Source organism: Gossypium raimondii, chromosome 10, assembly GCF_025698545.1.
Source record: "Gossypium raimondii isolate GPD5lz chromosome 10, ASM2569854v1, whole genome shotgun sequence".
Lineage (NCBI taxonomy): Eukaryota > Viridiplantae > Streptophyta > Magnoliopsida > Malvales > Malvaceae > Gossypium > Gossypium raimondii.
Genome location: NC_068574.1, coordinates 55,749,205 through 55,771,988, shown reverse-complemented (window position 1 = coordinate 55,771,988; position 22,784 = coordinate 55,749,205). Strand labels below are relative to the sequence as shown.

General features: G+C 31.2%; 2 protein-coding genes across 6 annotated transcripts; one reads left to right on the top strand and one right to left on the bottom strand.

Annotated features, from left to right (window-relative positions):
* The first annotated feature begins 3,778 nt into the window (after nt 1-3,778).
* On the top strand, nt 3,779-9,799 carry LOC105776677 (uncharacterized). Of its 3 annotated transcripts, XR_008189670.1 has the most exons (4): nt 3,779-4,246; nt 4,327-4,455; nt 4,830-5,221; nt 5,336-9,799. XR_008189670.1 is itself a non-coding variant. In XM_012599505.2 (3 exons), exons 1-3 carry the CDS (start codon nt 4,164-4,166, stop codon nt 5,068-5,070), a joined length of 435 nt encoding a protein of 144 aa, XP_012454959.1. In that variant the 5' UTR covers nt 3,787-4,163; the 3' UTR covers nt 5,071-5,098. The 3 variants fall into 3 exon arrangements, 1 of the variants encoding a protein (XP_012454959.1); XR_008189669.1 differs by having other exon boundaries at nt 3,781-4,455; XM_012599505.2 differs by lacking the exon at nt 5,336-9,799 and having other exon boundaries at nt 3,787-4,246; nt 4,345-4,455; nt 4,830-5,098.
* Nucleotides 9,800-10,257: 458 nt separating this feature from the next.
* LOC105776676 (synaptotagmin-3) lies at nt 10,258-15,169 on the bottom strand. Of its 3 annotated transcripts, none has more exons than XM_012599501.2 (12): nt 14,813-15,169; nt 13,132-13,230; nt 12,979-13,029; nt 12,777-12,900; nt 12,522-12,640; nt 12,336-12,437; nt 12,139-12,213; nt 11,950-12,026; nt 11,441-11,690; nt 10,964-11,335; nt 10,735-10,863; nt 10,258-10,659 (listed from the first exon to the last, which is right to left on the bottom strand). In XM_012599501.2, the coding sequence occupies exons 1-12, from the start codon at nt 14,921-14,923 to the stop codon at nt 10,531-10,533; spliced, it is 1,638 nt and encodes a 545-aa protein (XP_012454955.1). In that variant the 5' UTR covers nt 14,924-15,169; the 3' UTR covers nt 10,258-10,530. The 3 variants fall into 3 exon arrangements, with proteins under 3 accessions (XP_012454955.1, XP_012454956.1, XP_052477572.1); XM_012599502.2 differs by having other exon boundaries at nt 13,132-13,448; nt 14,813-15,167; XM_052621612.1 differs by lacking the exon at nt 14,813-15,169 and adding an exon at nt 13,583-14,135 and having other exon boundaries at nt 13,132-13,448.
* Between the last annotated feature and the right edge of the window lie 7,615 nt (nt 15,170-22,784).

The window sequence follows — 22,784 nt, the reverse complement described above, 5'->3', positions numbered from 1 at the left end:
ATAATAAAGCATATTATATTTTTTAAAAAAATTTAAATTTAAGTCTTAAATATGACGTTATTAGAATAAATATTCATAAATTCCATGAACATAATATAAAAAAAGATGCGGCTTTAACGTACCATATAACAAAGCCCCTTTTGCTTTGGCGAATGGAACATCACATCACATCCAACATTTTTAGGACAATTGGCTCCTCTCTAATCGCATCAATTTCTTCCTTTTTCTTTCTTTCTTTAAATATTTCTTTCTTTCTCCATTTATTGCATCATATTTTTTCATTTTAATTTCGATTAAATCATTATTCGATAAAAAAAATTTAAACTCCAATACAGAAATAAATGCCAAATTGATAAATTATAATTATATAAATTTATTTATTTTAATACTTAGAAATGATTTTTTTTCTTGGTAAACTTGATTGCTATTGTTACTTCCAAAATGGGAATGAATATATTCATTGAAATTTATGCAACTTATGTGGCAACCACATCCTTTGATAAATTCTCAAAAATATTCATGTGCAAGTAAGTTAGCTTCTAGATTGTTGACTTGACTACCATTAGAGTCTTTATTATATAAATAAAAGAATTGTTCAAATTTGGAATATTTCCTTCGTAAGTAGTCTATCATCCTCAAAAGGAAATCACAAATAATTTTTTGAAGTAAATATTTAAATCATGTGGGAAGTTTTCAGTCCAAAATCTTATCATTTTTCTGATTTAAATTTAAATATATTTTGGTTGTAATTTTATAAATATATTAATTTCAATTGAGTTTATACTTATAATCATTGTATTTGTAAACTTTAAAAAAAAAGTTAGGGTAAATTATATTAGTAGACATTAAATTATGAAAAGTTACAAAATAGTTACTTAACCATTCAATTGTCTTGTTTTGGTCATTCAACCTTCTTAGGTTTTTGGGCGTTTTCATTTTTACCTTAACCAGTTGGTGACCAAAAAAGATGAAATTAAATAGTTAGGTGACTATTTTGTAACTTTTCATAGTTGGATGATAAAAGAAAAACTATAGTTGAGTGACCTTTACTTTAATTTACCCAAAAAGTTATTATAGTGTCTATTATTCCCATTGGAATTGACTGATTGAGATTTAAGGTTCATTTTGCAATTACACAACTTGATCTTGAAATCAAGTTGAATTGACCCAAAAACCCAATTTTACTATTCAAAGTAACAAGAAAATTATTTTAAAATATTTTATATTAATTTTATTATAAATTTAAACAAACTTTTAGTTATTTAAATTACAAAATATCTTATTCGGACCTAACCTAATTCATTTTGAACACGATTATTTTCTTTTTAAAAGAAGTATATAAAATTGTTTTGAGTCAAAATAAGTTATGGCTTATTTATAATTTATTATATCATGAATTTTAATTAAAAAACATCATAAATAAAACACCATTAAGTCGATAGAATTTTAATTTAGTTGGTATTGATATTGTTGTCGGGGCAGAAAATATGGGTTCGTATTGAAGCGCATTAATCGTTGTATTTAAAGGTTGAGATAATATTGTAAGTAGTTATAAAAATAAAATTATGCATGACATGTTAAATTCGTTGGTGATAAGAGAATATTGGGAAGAAAAAAAAGGTGATTACTAAGCATATTTCACATAAATTGGACCGTTAAAAGCATAGGTTATGAACAGAAGTCATTATATGAGTTGAAGTTGGGTCCAATCCAAGCTTTATTTTAGAATAGCATAAAACCATATAATAGAAGAATATGGGCACTAAAATTAATTAAGAGTGGAGTATTGTTGTTAGAAATTTAATAAGAACTTATTCTTTGTGTTGGAAGAATTTCTCTATTTTTTCATAGGGAATCTAGAATAATAAGAGTTGCAATTGCATACTTATCATGGAACTATATTTATTTGAATTTTTTAATAATACAAGTTGATTTGGAGACTCGAAAACATTTTAATATATTTTAAATAATAAATTGAAATTTTAAGATTGAATTAAACCTTATTAAATTTGAGTAAATAAATCTTTCTTATTCAATGATTACTTCAAAATCAATAATATGCATAGAAATATTAATCTCGAAAATTGAATTTAAAGAAGAATATTATGACCTGAGTTTGAGTTTTAATATTCAAAGTTCGAACTTAATCCACCCAAATTCATTTTCAAGCTGCTAATATGTTATCTTTTTTGGGGATAAATTATACCGAGATCACTAAATTATTAGTAAATTTATGTTTTGGTCACTAAACTTCAAAGAGTTATAAAATTGTCACTAAATTATTCAAAAGTTACTGGGTTGTTAGGTTTTATTTTTTAAAGTTTGGCTAATGAGCTTCAAGCAACGATTCAATAACCGGTACAACGGATCAGTATCCATCGACAAATAGAAGAACATATCTTAGATCCAAGCCAATCTGACAGTTAGTCTAGGAGATCAGAGAAGAAACCTATTTGGATTCAGGTTTGTAGATTTGTGACGTTCAAAATTGTTTCATAAAAAAGAAAAATTAAATTATAGAAGAGAAGGGAAAAAACAGATTTTAATTGGTGCAAGTAGTGCAAATGGAGAAAGCCATGCAATAGTGATTTTAATAGCCTAGTGACTTTCGAATAGTTTACTGACATTTTTTAACTTTTGAAGTTTAATAGCCAAAACGTAAAGTTACTAAAAATTTAGTGATTATCGTATAGAAATTAAACATAGTAATTATTAAACATGTTCATTCATAAAATTGAGTAATTAAGTAAACTTATAACCCATATTTTCGACGTACTGAATGCATGAGATGGATTTAAATTCAGTCTAATTTCATGGATTTAGATGGATGAATTATTGAACTAAGAATAAAGAAGGTGGGTTGCAATGAGTAGAGATCCATTAACAAAAGTATACTTTGATAAAAGGTAACTTTGTGGAGGGTATAAGATTCCCTTTCCTTTTACCATCCTCTAAACTTTCTAGGCCAAGTCAACTACAAAAGCTAAAACCTCCCCTTTTTTTCCCGACAATAATAATAATAATAATAATAATAATAATATACAAATGAAATTTGGTTAAAATATATCATAAGTTTTTGTACTCTTTTTAAATTTATAATTTAGTCCTTATACTTTTATTTCTAAGAATTCAGTCTTTCTATTTTAAAATTTCAAATTTAAAACTAATTGTTAACATTATTAAAATTATTTTGTAAAATTTAGGTTCATTATAATGCTATTTTTAGTTACATAGCTATCAAGTGAAATTTTTTACTTGAATGTCACACCAACAAATTTAATGAAATTTTTTATGGTATTAACAATTAGACCTAAATTTTGAAATTTGGAAAGTAAAAACTAAATCACTGAAAATAAAAGTATAGGTTCTAAATTCTAAATTTGAAAAGAGTATAAGAACTAATGATATTTTTAACATGAAACTTTATAGTGCCAAATGTTTTAACAACCAGCAGCCCAGAGTTGAGTCGCTTAGATAATCAATTTCCAATTTAATTAGTTCAATCGATTTAAAATTAAATTTTTTAAAAATTCTAAAATATTCATAAGTATTTAAAATAGTTAGGAAAAATATCATAAAATAAAATAAAATAAAAATAACTGCACATAAATGATAATAGAAATATAAGCATCCATTTTATGAATTATAAAAAAATAAATTAATTGTTTAAATTTTTATTTTCTGAAGTAAAATCAGAATGCATTAAAAAGAGGATATGCGATACACTAATCAAAGTTCTGAAAGCATCAGCTGTCTAACAGCTGTCAACAAATTATTGATAACCAAGGCGGTGCCTCGGGTTTGCCTAATAGTAAAGAAAAAAATAAAAGAAATTGAACCTAATTAAAGCAAAAACCTAAGAAAACTGAAAAAAGCCTAAATCCTATCGTCAATTAGAATCACATTTCCTCTTTTTTGCATCTATAGTTGTTGTGGTGGAGTATACTGATTGTCCCTTTTCATCACTGGAAAAGAGTCTCATTGAAGCGCTCTACCAGATTTCTCCTTAATCTGAGTTCATCAGAGAGTGGTGAGGACAGATGTTTTTGTGTTGCATCCCCGGACTTAGACAAAAATGTCCTATTTCTACCAATTCTAGAGTCTTCTTTAGTCGTTGGCGATGATGGGTTCAATCTCCGTCGGTACTTCTTCAATCCAATAGGATGGGTTATCCAGGTTGTATCCTCGAGTTGAAAGGGCATGCGCTACGTCATTTGTCTTTCGAGGGGTATACTCAAAAGATAAGGTAACAAAGCTGAGTCTTTTTCTTTGGATTTCACTAATGATGTTTCCAATCACCGATCTATCTACTGAATATGAATTAAGCTTTTTATTGATTGTAAGGGCATCTCCTTCGACAACCAGATCTCGAAAGCCCATTTCTTCCCCAAATATGACGGTCTGTAGACATGCCTTCGCTTCAGCAGTGGTCGGATCCCTTGTTCTTCCTAGTGGGTAAGAACATGCTCCCATAACAAATCCTTCATGATTTCTTATAATAACTCCCGCAGTTGCTGTCATGTCTTGTCGTGAATAGCTGCGTCAAAATTGGCTTTGACTTGATCTTCCTTGGGGGGTCTCCAAAATACCTCTCTTGGACTGAGTCTAGTTTCTGTTGAGGATTTAACTTGCTCTAACTCTCGTAAATAAGCTCAAATAAAATTGACAACCTCTTGTACCCTTTCCTTTTTTCCTTCGTGGTAAATTCTATTTCTGTTGTACCATATTGCCCAAATGGTAATTGCCATGTAGTACATATTTTAATATTATTCATTTGGAAGAAAGAGGCAGACCATTGTTTCCATGTATGACTTGCGTTTATGTGCAAGGTGTCCAAGCAGGACCTGTTTTGTGAATTCGCAATCTCGAAAGAGGTGTTCCGTAGTTTCTTCTTCAACTGAGCAGACTGAACATGCAACATCATTCTTGATTCTTCGAAGTCTAAGAGTACTGAGCGTCGGAAGAAAATTATTGGCAACTCTTCACAGATGTATTTTTATTTTACTTGGGATCGGGAGATTCCAAATCTTTGTAAAATATTCTTTTTTGGTAATTTGGCCCATAATATAATCCTGTAGGTGTAGAGTCTTAGTCATTAGCCATTTAAAGCCACTTTGAACTGTGTATTCGCCTAATTTGTCCCCTCGCCATATTAGAACATCTGACTGCGTCTTGTTTACCAAAGGAATAGACAGAACTGCCTCCGCTTGCTCCCTTTCGAGTAAGTTCCATATTGCCTCATAGTTTCATGAAAATGAGTCTTTATTGATTAGATCTGCTACTTTTGAATAGTTGATATTTATGTTTTAATTTTTTACTCTTCCATCATCAATAGTGGGTAGCCAAGCGTCATTCCAGATGTTTGTTGATTGATCGTTCCCTATCCTCTAGCCTGTTCCTTCTTCAAGTAAGCTTCGTGCGTTCCAAATGCTGCGCCAGGTAAAGGAGGGGTAAGCTTTTAACCTTGCATTTAAAAATTTATCATGCGGATAATAATTTAATTTCATAACGCGCGCAAACAAACAGTCAGGTTGGGTGATTAGTCTCCATCCCTATTTAGCCAACAGGGCCGTATTAAACATTGTTAAATCCCTAAACCCCATAACACTGAACGCTTTTGGACTAATCGTGAACCAACTACACCAGTGAATGCCTTTATTAGTTTTTAAATTGTGCCACCAAAATTTACTCACCAGATTTTCTAGTTCTTTGCAAAGTAAAACTGGTAACTTAAAACACTGCATGGCGTAAATCGGGAGGGCTTGTAAAATTGATTTAATAAAAACTTCTTTACCCCCAAAGGACAAATTGCGGATACTCTAATTCTTTGATTTTTGGATGAATCTTTCTTTTAGTTCAAGAAACGCTCATTTCTTTTTCCGCCTACCATTGTTGGTAAACCCAGATATTTTTCTAGATTATTTGAAATTCGTACCCCCAAAACTCTCCCTGTCTGCCCTTTAATTTCGTCTTGTACATTTTTGCTAAAGTAGATCAATAACTTCTTGAAATTCACTAGTTGTCTGGAAATACTTTCGTATTCATTAACTACTACCTTCATTAACATTACGCCTTCCATTGTTGCTTTCCCAAATAAGATGCTGTCATCAGCAAAGAAAAGATGAGTGATAGCTAGTTCTCTTATTCTCACTTTAGCCCCGTCAATTTGTCTTTCCCTTTTAGCCTTGTTCAGGAGCTTAAAGCAGCCTTCTGCACATATGATAAATAAGTATGGGCTCAATGGATCTCCTTGTTTGATTCCTCTTATTGGTTTAAATTCTGCCCTTGAATCCCATTAAGTACTACTGAGTATGACATTGTTCGTACGCACTTCATTATGAGCTCAATCCACCTATTGCAAAAGCCTAGCATTTTCATCATGCTTTCAAGGTAGTTCCATTCCATTCTGCCATAGGCTTTGCTCATATCCAATTTTAAAGCAAAATACACCGTGCCTCCTCTTTTCTTTTTTTTTTGAAAGAGTGTAGTAATTCATAAGCAATCATTATGTTGTCAGTTATTTGTCTTCCTAGGACAAAAGCACATTGTGTTTCTTCAATACATAAGTGTAGCACCCTTCGAAATCTATTAACCACTATTTTTTAGATCAATTTGTATGTGACATTACAAAGACTTATGGGTCTGAATTGTCCCAAATTCGTGGGGGTTTGTACCTTTAGGATAAGTACAATATTGGTTTTATTAACTTCCTCAAAATCCATCCCATTATTCAGTACTTGAAGGTAATAATTAACATCTTTCCTATAATATTCCATAATTTTTGGTAGAAAAACGCCGGGTATCCATATTTTCCTAATGCTTTGAGAGGTGCCATACTTTTTAAAGGTTCCACTACCTCTTCTTCCTTAAATTCTCTAATAAGTTCCTCATTTAGAGATTCTGTAATACACGGTTGGACTTCGCTTTTGAGCCTTTCACAACTTTGTAGTGGATTGGAAGAAAATAGATGTCGAAAAAATTGGTTGCAAGTTCGTTAATGGCGTTGTCACCCTCCACCCATTCACCCCTTCCATCCTCCAGAGTTTTTACTGTATTTCTTTTTTTGCTTTGTGTTGCAAAATTGTGGAAGAAGGCAGTGTTTCGGTCCCCCATACGTAACCAATTAGCTCTTGCCAGTTGTTCCCAATATAATTCTTCCTTGTCGGCTTCCATGTTGAATGTTAACTTAACTTCTGTTAATTCTGCCAAAATATCATTATCTAGATCTTCTCTATTTAAATTAATAAGTCGTGATTTTAAATCCTCTTTGGTCTTCCATCTGGATCTACTACTAGATTTATCCCAATTTTTCAATTTCAATTTCAGATCTTCTAATTTCTCTGGCAGATCCTTATCTCCCAAATCTCATCCTTGATTGATTACCTATTCGAAATCGTTTTCCAGCACCCAATCAACATTTAGTCTAAACATATTTTTACTATTCTCAAATCTCTCTCTTCCATGCGTCACTATGTTAATAAATATGGGACAATTGTCGGAAATACTATGACACTTATGTTGAACTGAGAAATTTAAGAACCTTTCCCACCATAGTGGATTGGCCACCCCTATCCAGTCTTTCACGAATGTTATTGCTTGGAAGTCTCCCTCGTTCCCATGTAAACCATTGTCCTGAAAATCCTAAGTCATTCAATTCACAATCTTCCAAAGCCTCCCTAAATGCCAACATTTGTCTTTCCTCCCTTAATCTACTCCCTCTTTTTTCAAACGAGAACAGTATTTCATTACAATTCCCCATAACAAGCCATGACAACTAGTTGCTTCCTTTTAGCTGTCTAAGGAGGTTCCATGAATCTTTCCCTTTCTGTTCAATTGATGAGCCATAAAAGCCTGTAAAACGCCAATACTCTTCTCCACTATTTTCTATAACTTCTATATCTATATGATCTTTAGAATAACTTTTCAATTTAACATATACTCCTTCTTTCCAACCAAGAGAAAGTCCCCCTTTTGATCCTTCTGCACACACATCAATCCCGTTTGCATATCCACATATTTTCCTTATTGCTTGAATTCAATTTTCCTCATATTTTTTTTTTGTATCAGTGGACCGATTGGATTATTGATTTTTAGTTCAACCGATTGATTTGGTCTAGTTCCAACATAATGCCCACCAAAGGTGTTTACAGGTCGAGTCTATAAATCAATACATACATAACTGCCTAAGCCTGCCCCGACATAAAATATGTGCCTCAAATTTTACTCAAACTCGCTTATATTTGTAAATGATTAATTCAAACTCATTTAGGCTACCCATATTGTTTAACTTAACATATTTTTTAATATTTACTTTATGATATAATATATTTAATTTAATATGATCTAAATTACCTAAAATTTAAAAGAAAAGAGAAAAAAATTCATATTATAAACTTGAAAATGGGTCGAGTCAAATTAAGCTTGACATTGAATATTAAAACCCGAATATGACCCATATTTTAAACCAATAAGTATAATTTTTATTTATCCAAGCCTATTTTTCAAAATCTTTCTAAACTTTTCTCCAAACCTATGGTATACTAGGGTGTAAATGAGACATTGGTGCTCGCAAGCTACTCGAGTTTGACAAAAAAAATATTTCAAACTCGATTCGGTAATTATCGAGTTGAGCTCGAGCTATCGATCAAGTTGAATTCGAGCTTAATAATACTTGACTAGAATGTCTCGTGAGACTTATCAAGCTTTTCATATTTTTTATATTATTAAATTATGTTATTGCCCATAATATATATTATTAGCCCTAAGCTTAACTATTGAGTCGAGCTCGAATACAAAAATTGGTAAACAAGCTTAATCGAACTTGAACTTAAAAATAAATGTTCAACTAAACTTGAATTGAATATTGAACTCCGAATTTTGAATCGAGCTTGAACTTAACAATATTTAGGTCAACTCAACTCGATTACACCCCTATATATAAATATGGGCTGTTACTGACCTAAAAGACGGAGAGTAGCATGTAAGTACATTTGTTTTAACTTAAACCAGTATGGTTACTACTAAGAAATAAAATTTACGACCATAAGGAACATCGAGTATGGATAATCTTTTTTCTGAATATAGCTAATTAAACATAATTAAATTTTGTAGTAAACTGTGTAGCCAATCAAAATTTGTTCTTAAAACTTAAAACAACAACTTTATTTCAAGAAGATTTGGGTTGTGTTTATGCCACCAAATATTAATCAAATGAAGATTATTATTATAAAATAATTTAATTTTCTTATATATATAAAGCTTTTCTCGTGATCTCACATGCATTTGATCATAATCAAGTCAAATCTAAGTCATTTATTAGTAGGGTCCATTTTCTTTTCACATTTTATAAAGAAATTGTCAGCTTATGTTTCTTTTCCTTTTGTACAGAGAAAGTTTCAGTCTTCTGCATTATTGTGAATGCATGTAAATGTCTTTTTTCTTTTTAATGTATATAAATTAAAGCGAAAATGCCTCCTTCAATTAGGTTTTTAAAACAAATTTAATTATTACGTTAGGGTATTCTAAAGTAAGGTTGATTTAGCAAAGATAACAAGTGATTGGTAAAAGCTATATATTGCTTTTGAATGGTGACTTATGAGATAATATTAGATAAAAGAGAGTAGAGATTGTGATATATATATATATATATACATGATGGTCCATGCAAACTCATAAATAAAACAAAAGATATAAGAAGTAGTGCATGCTGCATCATTTTACCTTTTCTTTAATTTAGTGATCTATCATCCTACATGAAATTAATTGAATATATATATATATACTGTTTAAAATTTCAGCATCCAATTTGAAGTACTCACTGCTTTTATATACACACACACACACTCATGTTTAAGATAGTATAATTATTTTGTTTAAGTTTTAACATATTTGTTTTGCATATATACATATATATATTATCCTTCATCTTGAAAAAGAAAAAGAAAAACCTCTTGGGTACTGAAAGATAAATTGGACTTGAGCAAGTTCAAGAAACATCTAATTCAAACTGAGCTTTAACTAAGAAAATATGGGAGTTGGGCTGCCTCACATCCCAAAAGATTAGTCCTAAAATGGAATTTCCAAGTTCCCTTTCAGCCATTGATGTAAAATAGTTGATTTGACAAGTAAATTTGATATGTTTATATTGTGTTATGTTTACAACATTAGACACTTTTATGGGGTTTAACGCATAAATAAATTCATATTTTGGATTGTCAACCAAGACATCCCATAGCATCCTATATGTGGATTTATGAATTGAGTTGGTAGGTTCCTCAGCTTCATTGGCTGTTTTCAATAGCAATAACAACATAAGAGGTATACTCCAAATAAAATAACTAAATAAGCATACCTATATTAAGGCACTGAAAATTTACAGTAAAAAATATATTGGCACTGAATTTAACTGGGATTCTATAAATGGATTTTTTGCAGTAATCTTTGTTTCTGTATATTTCTCTTGTACTTGTATCAATCTTTGTATGTTACTGCAAAACCAATTGACATCGGTTTAAATTCTCTTCCTGTTTCTCAAGCTGTCACCCATTTTATCGCAACATGTATTACTCCATTCTTCGAATCGATCAGGTGGTATTTCTGGTTGATTCGTCCGTTATGGACGACGTCAGTAAGATTAATATCGACATTTCCCAGATGTTCCTACATAGGAAATGATTCAAAGTAATGTTAAAGATATAACGATGCAGTGAGAATTAGAGAAAGTTGAGTGCATACCTTTGATCGGAAGCTAAAGCCTGTTCGCTTGCTCATGACTTCGATATGGATCTTCTCATTTAATGGAGGTTCCTCGAGCATGTAGTGAAACTCTTCGTTCCAGACAGGATCTCGGGTTCTCTTGATCATCTGAAAACACCATTTTTGTAAAATGGTGGACCGAGCAATGTTAAGCCGAGAAAAGAAGTTGGAGTTCGAACAAAAACAAATGCAAATGCGAGAAGTTTACCTTTGTCCTTTTTGTTTCTCCTCTGAAAAAAACTACGGCATAAGGGTTATTGTGGCGTTCACCCTCGACATCCTCGGCTCCTTGAATCAGAACCGAAAGGAGACCTGCTCCACCAAAGACTTCACTGTCGGATGTCCGGTCAAACCCGCTTTCCTTTCTGCTGTATCCATCTTGTGTCCCGTCTAACTTACCACTGTCAGCTCTAAAAGGGGCATACATAAGCTCAACCACAATTTTACCTCTTTGCTTCTTATCCTGAGGATCATAACTATCTGTGTGCTTCAGCAAATCGAGTTTAAATTCCTTTGTCTCATAGGGTGTAAGAAATTTCAATGGGACAAACTGCATTCCAAGTCGGTCATGATTACCGACCTGCAAATAACAACACATACAAAGAAGAAACAATTTGAATTGTCATCTAGATAAAATCTCCTTTTATCACAATAAATAAACCGAGTGACCGGAAGGCGAAAAAACCTTGTCCCAGTCAAAGACTTGTAACTGAAGAACTTGAGATCCGGGGTCCTTTACGATAAGCTTGAACTTTTCGTTCCATTCTGGATTCAAATTCCTCTTCTTGATGGTTGTTTTCTTCGATGGCAGCCTCTCTCCAGATAGATTTAACTTGACATAAGGGTCCGATGTCCCGAGGATGTCCTTCTTTAAGAGCTTTTGTGCCCGCACAACCTTTACATGTAGTATTCCAACAGGTTTCTTTACAGCCACCCTAAAAAAAGAACCAAACTAAAAACTCGGCCAACAAGCATAAAACTCTATAGTTTTATAAGAATCGATCAAAAATAATTATTAGAAGTACTTCTAGTACACATGGTTAAGTACCCAATATCCAGAACTTAACGCAATATAACCAAGGCCTTAAAAGTTAAAATAGTTCACAACATACAGTATGTATGAACATTAAAGTTCTAGAAAGCTCAGTAACAAAAAATGGAGTAGATATAACATAGTACGTAATAGAAACTTACGTTGCAGGATCAAGAATCGGTATCTCTAGTGCTTGTGGCCAGATGTAGAGGCTTGCAACTTGCCTTTTAATTGTTTTCTGCAGGCAACTCGAACAGTTAGCCAACCGTTCTTCAGACAAAATTCTAAGTTCATAAGCCCTCCACAATTATATCCGACTATTTTTTGTATAGAAATTACCAGTACAATACCTGGACAAACTGATAAAGTCCGGGTATAGCCATAATATCACCTCCAAGTATACTCATTCCGAAGTCTACATCAGGCTGCATGGTAGGTAGTAAACATCATCATCGGAAAATAATTGTAGCTTTCATTGATATTTAAAAGTGAACATAACCAACATTTTAATCCAATAAATTTTCGATGTTCAAAAAGTTTTACTAACCTTCCCAAGGAGTGATACTGCAACAGTTGCAAAACATGGAAAGGTAGGTACAAGAGGTTTCAAAGTTATCCGTGGTGCCATAAATATTTGTAAATCGACTAACTGCGAAGCAGCAGAATCAAACTCTCGAAGAAAACAGAAAAAGGATACATTCTTCTTTCAATTCTGTCTCTAGACTCGTCTAACCTGAATGGTGATTCGGAAAGACAACAACTTCAGCGTCAAAACAATGTTTGGATTGCCAGCCCAACGAACTGCCGGTTCCAGGACTAGTTCTTTCTCATTTGTTTCACACACTTTAAGACCTGCAAATAGTGAAATACGATAAAATGAGAATATTAGTAGGAAGAAATTTAGGCCTCGTGCTCATGATTCCCACACTTAATCGTTCTATGCTATGATTTTGGTGAACAAATCAAGAAAAAAAAATCCATTTCTTACCATGAATTTCCGGAGGAATAGTTCCGAGACTTAGATTATCAAACTCAATGGCTTCTATTTGATACTTCCCGACATACTCGGCAAACATGGGTTCGGTAGCGCTTCTTATTTGAGCACAAATTGCCTGTAGATTAAAATTAAATTCCGAGTTCATAACTAACATAATTGAAAATCTCGAAACCTTTTCAAGTCACCAAACTACCTTATCGAGGTACGGCCACATATCAGCAACAAACTTGTTCAGCCAATCTACCTGCATTGTTTTCACAATTACCATCAATATACGGCTAGAAGAAAAACAAGATGAGTGTAAATCAAGACTATGATAAATCATTCTAAAAGTTCGAATACTTACTCTCTCATAATCGGGACATTTAACCCATAACGGAATATCGGGAAGAATATCCAGCAATTGATCATTATCTAGCTCATAAAGCGGCCTAGGAACTGGTTCCTATACCAAGCAGTCCACACATGAGCTTAAAACAAACATAAATTAGCTGGAAAACTACACCATTATCAACATGGAAATTCGATTCTTGAAGTTCTGGACATTTTCTACTATACTAGTGAGTACATAAAAGACAATGATCACACGAGGAAACCCGTTTCTTGATGCGAATTCACCATCATGTCTGACTTTACTCGGTATCGTAAAACCTTTGGTTTTATCTGTTTCAAGGAGATTCAACTTCCATCAAACGTATACAAAAATTTAGACACATCATTCCATCTTAATTCGATAATCACGAGCTATACTATAGCAACAGAACAGCTAGAGGCATCATTGAATAATTTGGCCATACCAAGGATGAATGCAATATAATCAAATATTAGATCAGAATTCCATTCCTTGTCCGGAATTTGCCATCGGTCTTTCCACGACTTTACGATATAATCTCCCGGCTTATCCAATTCGAGGGAATTCAACAATCATTGAATCACCAGAAAATCCATACATCCCATCCTATCTAAAACTTGACAATTCATATATTTCTTTGTCAAACTACCCTATGTATGATATCAATGGAACAGCTAGAGGCATAGATCATTAATTAATTAGGCCATATATCAATTGCATTAATATAATTCACCAAAAATATAAAAAAGAAAAAATTAGAGCAAGTCCATGGGTGCTTATTGGTTAAGGAATTCTCCAGAAAGAGCATTAAATGCAAGGAATAAAAAATGGTCCATATCCATTTTGTCAATTACTTCCATTGTTAGCTTAGCTCCCCTCACTCAAGGAACAGTTAAGAGCCACAAAGTCTTGACCATCAAAAGGAAATAAAAGTTCCCATTTTTGCTTATAATTCTAATTACTTTAATTTTGAATATTAATTCTAAATACTTGACTTTGACAACAAGGTTTTTTTTTTTTTTTTTATAAAGACAACAAGGTTTCAATCATCAAAATTTAACATCTTGAACAAGTTTCTCTAAAATCAAAACATGTCAAGTTATCAACGATGATAAACATGAAAAATAATCTCCACCATGAAAAAACACACACATAAAAACAAAGAAAAAAATAAGTCACAATCACTTGGCTTAGGTTCTAGCAGTAATAGTAAAGAACAGTATGTATATAGTAAAAATATTTAATAACAATTGAAAAGCTTCTTTCGTTAAAAAAGTACAGGGGAAAAAATTGCAGAAATTAGTAATGGAAAAGTTTTACGACAGTTGCAAAAAAACACCATTTTTACCAAGGCTTTGAAGGCATCAATGAAAACCCAGATGGAATATAAATCCTTAGTACAAAATACTAAGAAACTATGATACATTGTTATCTCAAAACCAATAAGAAGAAAAAGTATAAAACTATGGCAGAAGAAAATTAATAAAAAAAGAGGATATTTTTACAATAGCAATGGAGAAACTAAGAGATACCCAGATGTAATCTTAACAAAAACCTTGAACTTTGATTAAAAGAGGTGGAAAATATATATTTTTAACAAATACCCAGATGAAATGAGAACATGAACAAGGGGAAAAAAAGAACACATTGAAGCTGGGATAAATTCATTGCTTACCTTTACAGTTTTGGGTTTAGAGTATATGAAGAGAAAGAATCCAATCAAGAGTCCAATAGAAGTTCCAATCCCAAAACCAAAAATTCCCAATAAAGTACTTAAAAATCCCATTATTTTCCAGGTCAGATTGGCTCTTTTGATGAAGAAAACAAGAACAAAAATGGAGCTGGGATTAAAATCAAAGGAAGAAAAAAATAAAATAAAAGAAGAGATGTTTTAAAAATGGGAGGAATTTGGAGTGTAGAAGGAAATGGTGGTGTGAGTTCAGAAACGTAACAAAGACAAAGAGAGCCTTTGAGACTCTAACTAAAACCGCCAAAAACATAGACTGGTTTACGTTGGGCGACAACTTTTACTTTTCTGTTCAAATAATAAATTCAAACTTCTGTCTTCTAAATAAAATCAAATATATCAACATTAGTATAAAATTCACATATGATTTGACATAATTTTAATATAGATCCACGAAATTATTGAGAGAGGCAATTACGGACCTTAAACATAGATATTAAAATAGATATAAAAATAAAAAATGTATAAAATATAAATATTTAATTTATTAAAATTTTGTATAAATATAAAATATTTTGAATATGTTAGAAAATATTAAAATTTTATATAACAAAAATATTGCAAAGATAAAACTAAATTTTAATTTGAGTGTAGCATCACGATTCCTGATTTTATTTTTGATATAATATCTAGACTATTCATAGCCTTTCCTTAACCCTTAAATAAGAGGATAATCCATATTTTCTTACATTGATAATAATATTAATGCCAACTGAACTATTACTCAATCAACGATATTTTAACATTTTTAAATAATATTGATGATTTGATTGAGGCAAATCAAATTACCAATTGAGTCAATCCAACTCATAAATTACCTATAAAAGTTATATGTACTTTATTTGTTTTTCATAAAAAGAAAGGAAAATTCAAACTATGGTCTTTGAATAATTATTCCATTATTATATACCCACCTTAACCAAAATAAAATTGTTGTTTGTTGGGGACAAAAGGGGCAAAAAGGGTAGGGGCAAAAAGGGTAGGTTTAATTCTTAATCTCAATTTTTGAGAGAATCAAATTAAAAATTTTCCAAAATCAAGTTCGTTTTTGCTTCTATCCATTTAAAATGAGAGAACTGTCAGAATTATTAATATTAAAAAAATTATATAACTAATAAGCAGTTGGGTGCAATGATAAGTTACATTGCACTTCTAAGGAAAGGATTCAAGTTCAAATTTTGGAGACGACATTGTTAGGAGAGACAATTCTAAATCCCGAACATGAACCGTAAAATGGACACAAAGTAAAAATATATATATAAACAAACAAAAATTAAATTATAAATTCAGTTGGTATATATGTGGAAAATGCAACATTTGTCAAATGCATAGATGAATTTCAAGTTGGCCAACCGTTTTTAATTTTTGTTCAACTAATTAGCTGGTTAATTAGTATTCAACTTTCCTAGTTTAATGACCATTCTACTTTTGTCCCCTAGTGGGAAAAAAAAAGGTGTTCAAAGGGTTTATTTTGAAAAATAGGAAGTGCATTTAATTAGTAATAAAACACTTTTTAAGTGACGAGTTTGAAATCTTTTTATTTAGGTTAAAATTTACTATTAATCCTTATATTATGTATAAATTATGGATTAAGTCTATATATTTTAATTTGATTATTTTTAACACTTGTATTTTTTTATTTTAAATTTCCAATCATGACCTAATTAGCTATTGTTAAATTTGTTAGGTTAGATTCTATCACATGTGTAATGTCATATCAACTTGTTATTTTCACATAATACTTATAAAAAGCATATATTTTAGTTAATAAATTAAATGGCTACTATTTGAGTCATAATTGAAATTTTAAAATGTGAAAATATAAGAAACAAAATGATTAAATTGGAGAACATAAACTAAATCTACAACTTACGCATAGTACAAGATTAATAGTAAAATTTGACTACTAATGTTTGATTCAATGATAAAATTTTAAAGTTCTAAAATATAAAATTAAAATTGACCAAATTAAATACGAATTGAATCTACAATTTACGCATAACACGTTATAATATAGCAAAATTTGACACATTTTAAGTCAATGGAATGGTTGAGGTAATTAAAATTTGGAATCTTAGGTCAAGTCTCATCCTACGTGAATTATATCCGAATTCTCCTCAAATTTTACTTCATTTTAAGTCCTACCATTTTGTGAATTATATCTAGATATTACAATAACCAGTCCATCCCTGCATTGTAATTATTTGAACAGTGCTATTTGTGATTATTCATAATTATATTTTAAAAGTTGTCCCATCAATTAATTAATATTTATTTATTCATATTTTAGTTAAATAATCTTTTATTAATTAAAAAAAGTAGAATAGAGAAGAAAACAACAAAACTGAAGTCTACCTGAATGAAAACCAATTGGAATGATTTTGTGAAAGGCATAATATCATCACGCCCCGCACGATTTTTTGTTTTTTGTTTTTCAAAAAACCATATAAAAAGTGTTTTTTAATAAAATAAATAAATTTGAAATTGGAAAGCTAGATTGATACGATATGACATCAATTTTAATTAAAATAAAATTAAGTTGGCAGCTGGTACCAGATTATATATAAAAAAAAAAAGAATGAGGTGATAGTCATGTGAAAATACCATAAAGGCGCCTAATGCAGAGTTTGTATTAAAGCTTTGGGAAATACGATTCTTGAAATCAAATCTTATTTTTATGAGATCAGATTTCATTTTCCAAAAAGTACATTAATTAAAAATTCTGACAAATTAGAATATATATTTTTTACAATACGTAATTAAATTATGTAATACTCTAGATCTGGTATAGTTGTTAAACTCGAGCTATAAAACATCACGTTAGTCACCTAAGTGATTCTCCATTAATTCTCAACTTAAGCTCCATCACACCACAATGTTCAAACATAAAATATGCTTAAATTATTAACTGTGCAGCGGAATATTACAAAACTTTTTTTAAAGTAACTTTCATTCAATACAACTTGCATGCAATATAGGGTTCGCATACATAGAATGTAAGGGTTCACATGCAAAATAGGTAAGGGTTAACATACATATATCAATAGGGCATGTCTACCATTCACAAAAGGGTTCACATAACTATTCTTTTAGGGTTTGCTTAACAGATCTCATGAGATTCATATTTTTTTTCATTAAGAGTTCACCTCATAAGGGTTTTAGGTCTTCCTTATAGGATTAGCCTTGCAAATTGGGTTTGCATACATAACCCTTTAACAGGGTAAGTTTCGCGACCGACCCCTATGTGTAGAGATACTACGAACATGGTTCACAGGGTTTCTCCTATGTGGTTTACCATAAATTATTAAGGGTTCGCTAGAAGCTGTTCACCAACTGATAGAGTTCGCACCCTGTCACTTCGTAATAACTTTTGGTGAACTCTTTATAAGTTAGCCAAGCTGTTTTATTACTTGCTAAGGCGTATGGTGAAAACTATGTTTAGCAATTAAATTACTTAAATATGGACTTGTAATTTAAGAAAACATCAAATCAGACTCGGTTTATATTCATGAACTTAAAATTTAGATTTTTGTACAATAAATAGGTTCGCAAGTAAAAACATAAGGGAAGACATAAGAAAACATAAAATAACTAAGTCCTAGGATAATCAATGAAGTCATCAGAAAGATATCTCTAAGCCCAAGCATAATGTCCCACATTGCCTTTTAAACAAGGTTCGCTTGTTTCACCTTATCAATAATTATGCTTCTTAGATCACCTACCTCATCGCTGCTCACCTTTTGATCTTAACTTCCTATAGTGTTTAGAAAAGAGTGTGTGAGTTCTTGTGAACTCAGTGAATATATAGGAAATAATAACCACAAAACACAAGTTAAATAAAAACTTTGGTAAAATCACTCAGGACTACGAACAAGATTCACCATACTTACGCGAAACCTGGTTCACAAATACTTATTGTCAGATAGCTTTAGAACTTGAAAAAACATAGTATTACAGAAAACATAATCATGTTCTTTCCTGTTGGATACACGAATCTCCTTACAATGCCTCAGAATGACTCAATGAGTCCTTAATATGTCCCATAAGTGTAGCATAAAGCTAAACACTCTCTATCACACCAACATGTCCCATTAATTGCAATCCCTTATCTCTCCAACTTGTCCTAGGGCCTTAATGCCCAAAATATAAAACATATAGGTGAGTACTCACAATCCTATGGTATGCCATTATATCCAACAGTTTTAGAAAACATATCTGTCAAAACATGTACTTAAAACATAGAGCTCGTCCATTATGAGGAGCCCAAGCATTTGTTCGTATTGAGCTCGCATATCATTGTTCATAAAAACACATATTTAATCTTAAAAACAAAAACAAAGTTTTAAAGAAAGCTTACTCTTGGAACATAGGTTAAAACCCTAAGCTCTTGATTAACATTATGGTTCGTACATACAAGTGGCGATCCTTGAACACTCACCAATTGTTGAAAACCTTTAGACAAACTTGTTGGACAAAACACGTTAACGAACAAATATAAATATAAATAATTATATAAACAAATAAAACAACTTAACATAAGTAAATATTTATATAAACAAATATTTATATTTATGTAAAAACACCAGATTTAAATAAAATAGATTAAATAAATATTTGTATTTATTTAAAACATCATATTTGAAAACAATTAAATGAACAAGATTTTGGAAAACCAAAAATCAAATAAACGTAATCGAGTTTTACTAGATGTTGAGGCCTGTTTTCACAATTTCTTTAAGACATATTCGGCCGCTCCTATGGTACTTGGAGAAACGTTGGTCAACTGTCTCCCAGGATACAACAATAAAATGATCGCGGTAGTAGCACCTTTGCAATGATCAACGAACAAACCTTGCCTTTTTCTATCACCGAAACGTTTGAAAATTTGGAGAGGAAAATAAAAAGAATTTTTGAGAGTGAAAAAAAAGTCGTTGTAAGTCTGTGTAAGGAATTTTGTAGACTTCTTTAGGCTTTTATAAGCATTCAATATGGAGGAATTTTGGAAATTTTCATGAATAAAGATTTGAATAAAATCAAATCAAATTGAAAATCAATCTGATTAGAATAAAATCAAATCGATGTATTTTTTTCTTTTAATACAGATTCTATATAATATCTACTGAGAAAAAAAATAAAATACGTATTGGGCTAAAATATCCACAGGCTCTTCTTGGGCTTGACCGGTCCGGATATTTCGCATCGCCCACGTCGTGCGAGTGCGCCCCCAACCCCGGCGGGTTTCGACCTACACCTACTCTGCGCGCGAGGTAAGGTTTTAAGCTTAGTTATTCAATTACCCTTCAAGTGGGTTCTCATATATATATCTCACACTTGGTATTTAACCAATGTGGGATCTAAGCTTTTCTTTTCCTGAACAAATATTCACAAGTAGCTTACTTTGAGTATCAATTTCTCATTCATCACTCAACCATTTTAAACATATGATATACCGTTGTAAATGTCTCATGGATTAGAATATAAAACCATAATTTTATGATTCAACTCTCCACCTTTACCAATCGAGAATACGCCTAAAAGTTTCCAAAAAATTATATTTTTTCCAACAATCCCCCACATGAATGAAAATTGAAAGTTTTAACGAAAACATTAACTCGATGTGGTGATAGAATCTACGATAAATAGTTGTATAGGATAGGTAGGCATCCACCCTTGAACCTTCCCTTGTGAAAGTATATATTTCTCTATAGTTTCGTCTTTGCTCTTAAGTAAATATACGTAGCAATATTTTGTGCTATCATCAATGAAGATAATAAAATACTTATTCCCTCCTCTCGTTTGAACAAACTTTAAGTCACAAACATCGCTATGTATTAGATCAAATGGTTCAGACCTTGTTAATTTTACCTCAACACATGTTTCACATTTATGATTATAATTAGTGTGAAACGAATGAATGTGCTCTAAGTTAATTAATGTACGTAAAGTATCATAATTAACATGTCCGAGCCTACCATGCCATAAATTAAATGACTCAAGTATATAAACTGAAGAAGAATCAACATTCTTATTCATAGTTTTGCTTTTACAGAGATTGCATTAAGTTTATTACATACCCCCTTCCCACAAACATTCCCCCCTTAGACAAAACTAGCTTTTGGGATTCAAATACCATTTTAAAGCCGTGTACACTAAGGAGTGTCTAAGAAACAAGGTTCTTGTGTATGTCAGGCACATACAACACATTTTGAAGCTTGAGTTCTTTGCCAGAAGTCATCTTCAAGACCACAATACCTTTCCCCTTGATCTTGGAAGTCGCAACATTATCCATATAGAGCGTCTCCCCATTTTCACAAGGCTCTAACTTACAAAAGAAGTCTTTGCCACAGCAGATATGACGTGTGACACCAGTATCAAGCCACCATTTTCTTAGATTTGAGTCAACCATGTTGACTTCAGAAATCATAACACATAAGTCCTTACATTGGTGGGAGTTTCCGTTTTCTATTAAGATTTTAGAAACAAAACCAGAATTAGAAAAATTATCAACTTTTGTTAGATGACAGAAATCTAATAAAACCCTGAACAAAAGTTTATACGGTCTAATCGAAAACACAATAAAATAATACATTAGGTAGGTAACTCTGAAAGAGAGGTGGTGCACTTGGCACGCTTAAATACCAAGTCTTTCAAAGAACCAATCCTAGACATGCACTCTTATATTGTTGTTTTAATTCACCGTTGATAAATTTCTTTTTCTTTGATGTCACAATTTTAAAGCTACAATTTAAGCTTTCACAATTTAGAGCCGCAATTAAGGCCACAATAAATAGAAATTTTAATTTCCAATTTATATTACCTTTTGATTTTGTTAAACGACAAAATTAAAATTCTGAAACAAAATAAAATTAAAATCAATTCTATTGAATGGCAGGATTAAATTCCGAAACAAAGTTATTTAATTAAATCTTGTTTGAAAACAAAATTAAAATAAAATATGTTAAATGGCGGGAACAAATCCCAAAACAGAATTATTTGATTAAATCCTGTTTGGAAACAAAATCAAAATAAAATCTGTTAAGCGGCGGAATAAATCTTGAAACAAAATTATTTAATTAAATCTTCTCATTTGGAAACAAAATTAAAATCGAATAAAATCTGTTAAACGGCGGGAATAAATCTTGAAACAGATTATTCAATTAATTCTCTTTTGGAAACAAAATCAAAATCGAATAAAATTTGTTAAACGGCAAGAATAAATTCGGGAATAGAATTATTCAATTAATTCTTGTTTGCAAACAAAATCAAAATCGAATAAAATCTGTTAAACGACAGGAATAAATCCCGGTTTAATAGTAAAAATCCCGATTTAATAGGAATAAATCCCGAAACAGAATTATTCAATTATTTCTCGTTTGGAAAAAAATCAAAATCGAATAAAATTTGTTAAACTGCAGCAATAAATCCCGAAATAGAATTATTCAAATTTTATTTTTATTTTCAAACAGAACACATTAATTTTTTTTCTTCGCCTTGGTGTCTCGTTTGACTTAAATTAGAGAATTGTAAAATAATAAATCTGTCTTAAGATTGTTGGACAAAATATGTTAGTGAACAAATATAAATATAAATATAAATAATTATATAAACAAAATAATAAATCTGTCTTAAGATTGTTGGACAAAAAATTGTTGTAAGCTTGTAAAGAATTATGGAGGAATTTTGAAAATTTTCATGAATAAAGATACAAATCTTTCCATTAAAGGAGCCTTTAAAAATTTGAATAAAATAAAATCAAATTGAGATATTTTTCCTTTTAATACAGATTCTATATAATATCTGCCGAGAAAAAATAAAATACGCATTGGGCTAAAATATCTGTAAGCCCCTTTTAGGCTTAATCGATCTAGATATTTCGCATTGCCCACATCGTGCGGGTGCA

Coding starts and splice junctions, on each gene's coding strand:
- LOC105776677 (XM_012599505.2), top strand. CDS start 4,164: ATGGGTTATCCAGGTTGTATCCTCGAGTTGAAAGGGCATGCGCTACGT. Junction 4,247..4,344: donor GGGTATACTCAAAAGATAAG/GTAACAAAGCTG, acceptor ATTGATTGTAAG/GGCATCTCCTTCGACAACCA. Junction 4,456..4,829: donor TCCCTTGTTCTTCCTAGTGG/GTAAGAACATGC, acceptor TTTATGTGCAAG/GTGTCCAAGCAGGACCTGTT.
- LOC105776676 (XM_012599501.2), bottom strand. CDS start 14,923: ATGGGATTTTTAAGTACTTTATTGGGAATTTTTGGTTTTGGGATTGGA. Junction 13,030..13,131: donor AATGTCCCGATTATGAGAGA/GTAAGTATTCGA, acceptor AAAACAATGCAG/GTAGATTGGCTGAACAAGTT. Junction 12,027..12,138: donor GACTTTATCAGTTTGTCCAG/GTATTGTACTGG, acceptor AGTTGCCTGCAG/AAAACAATTAAAAGGCAAGT.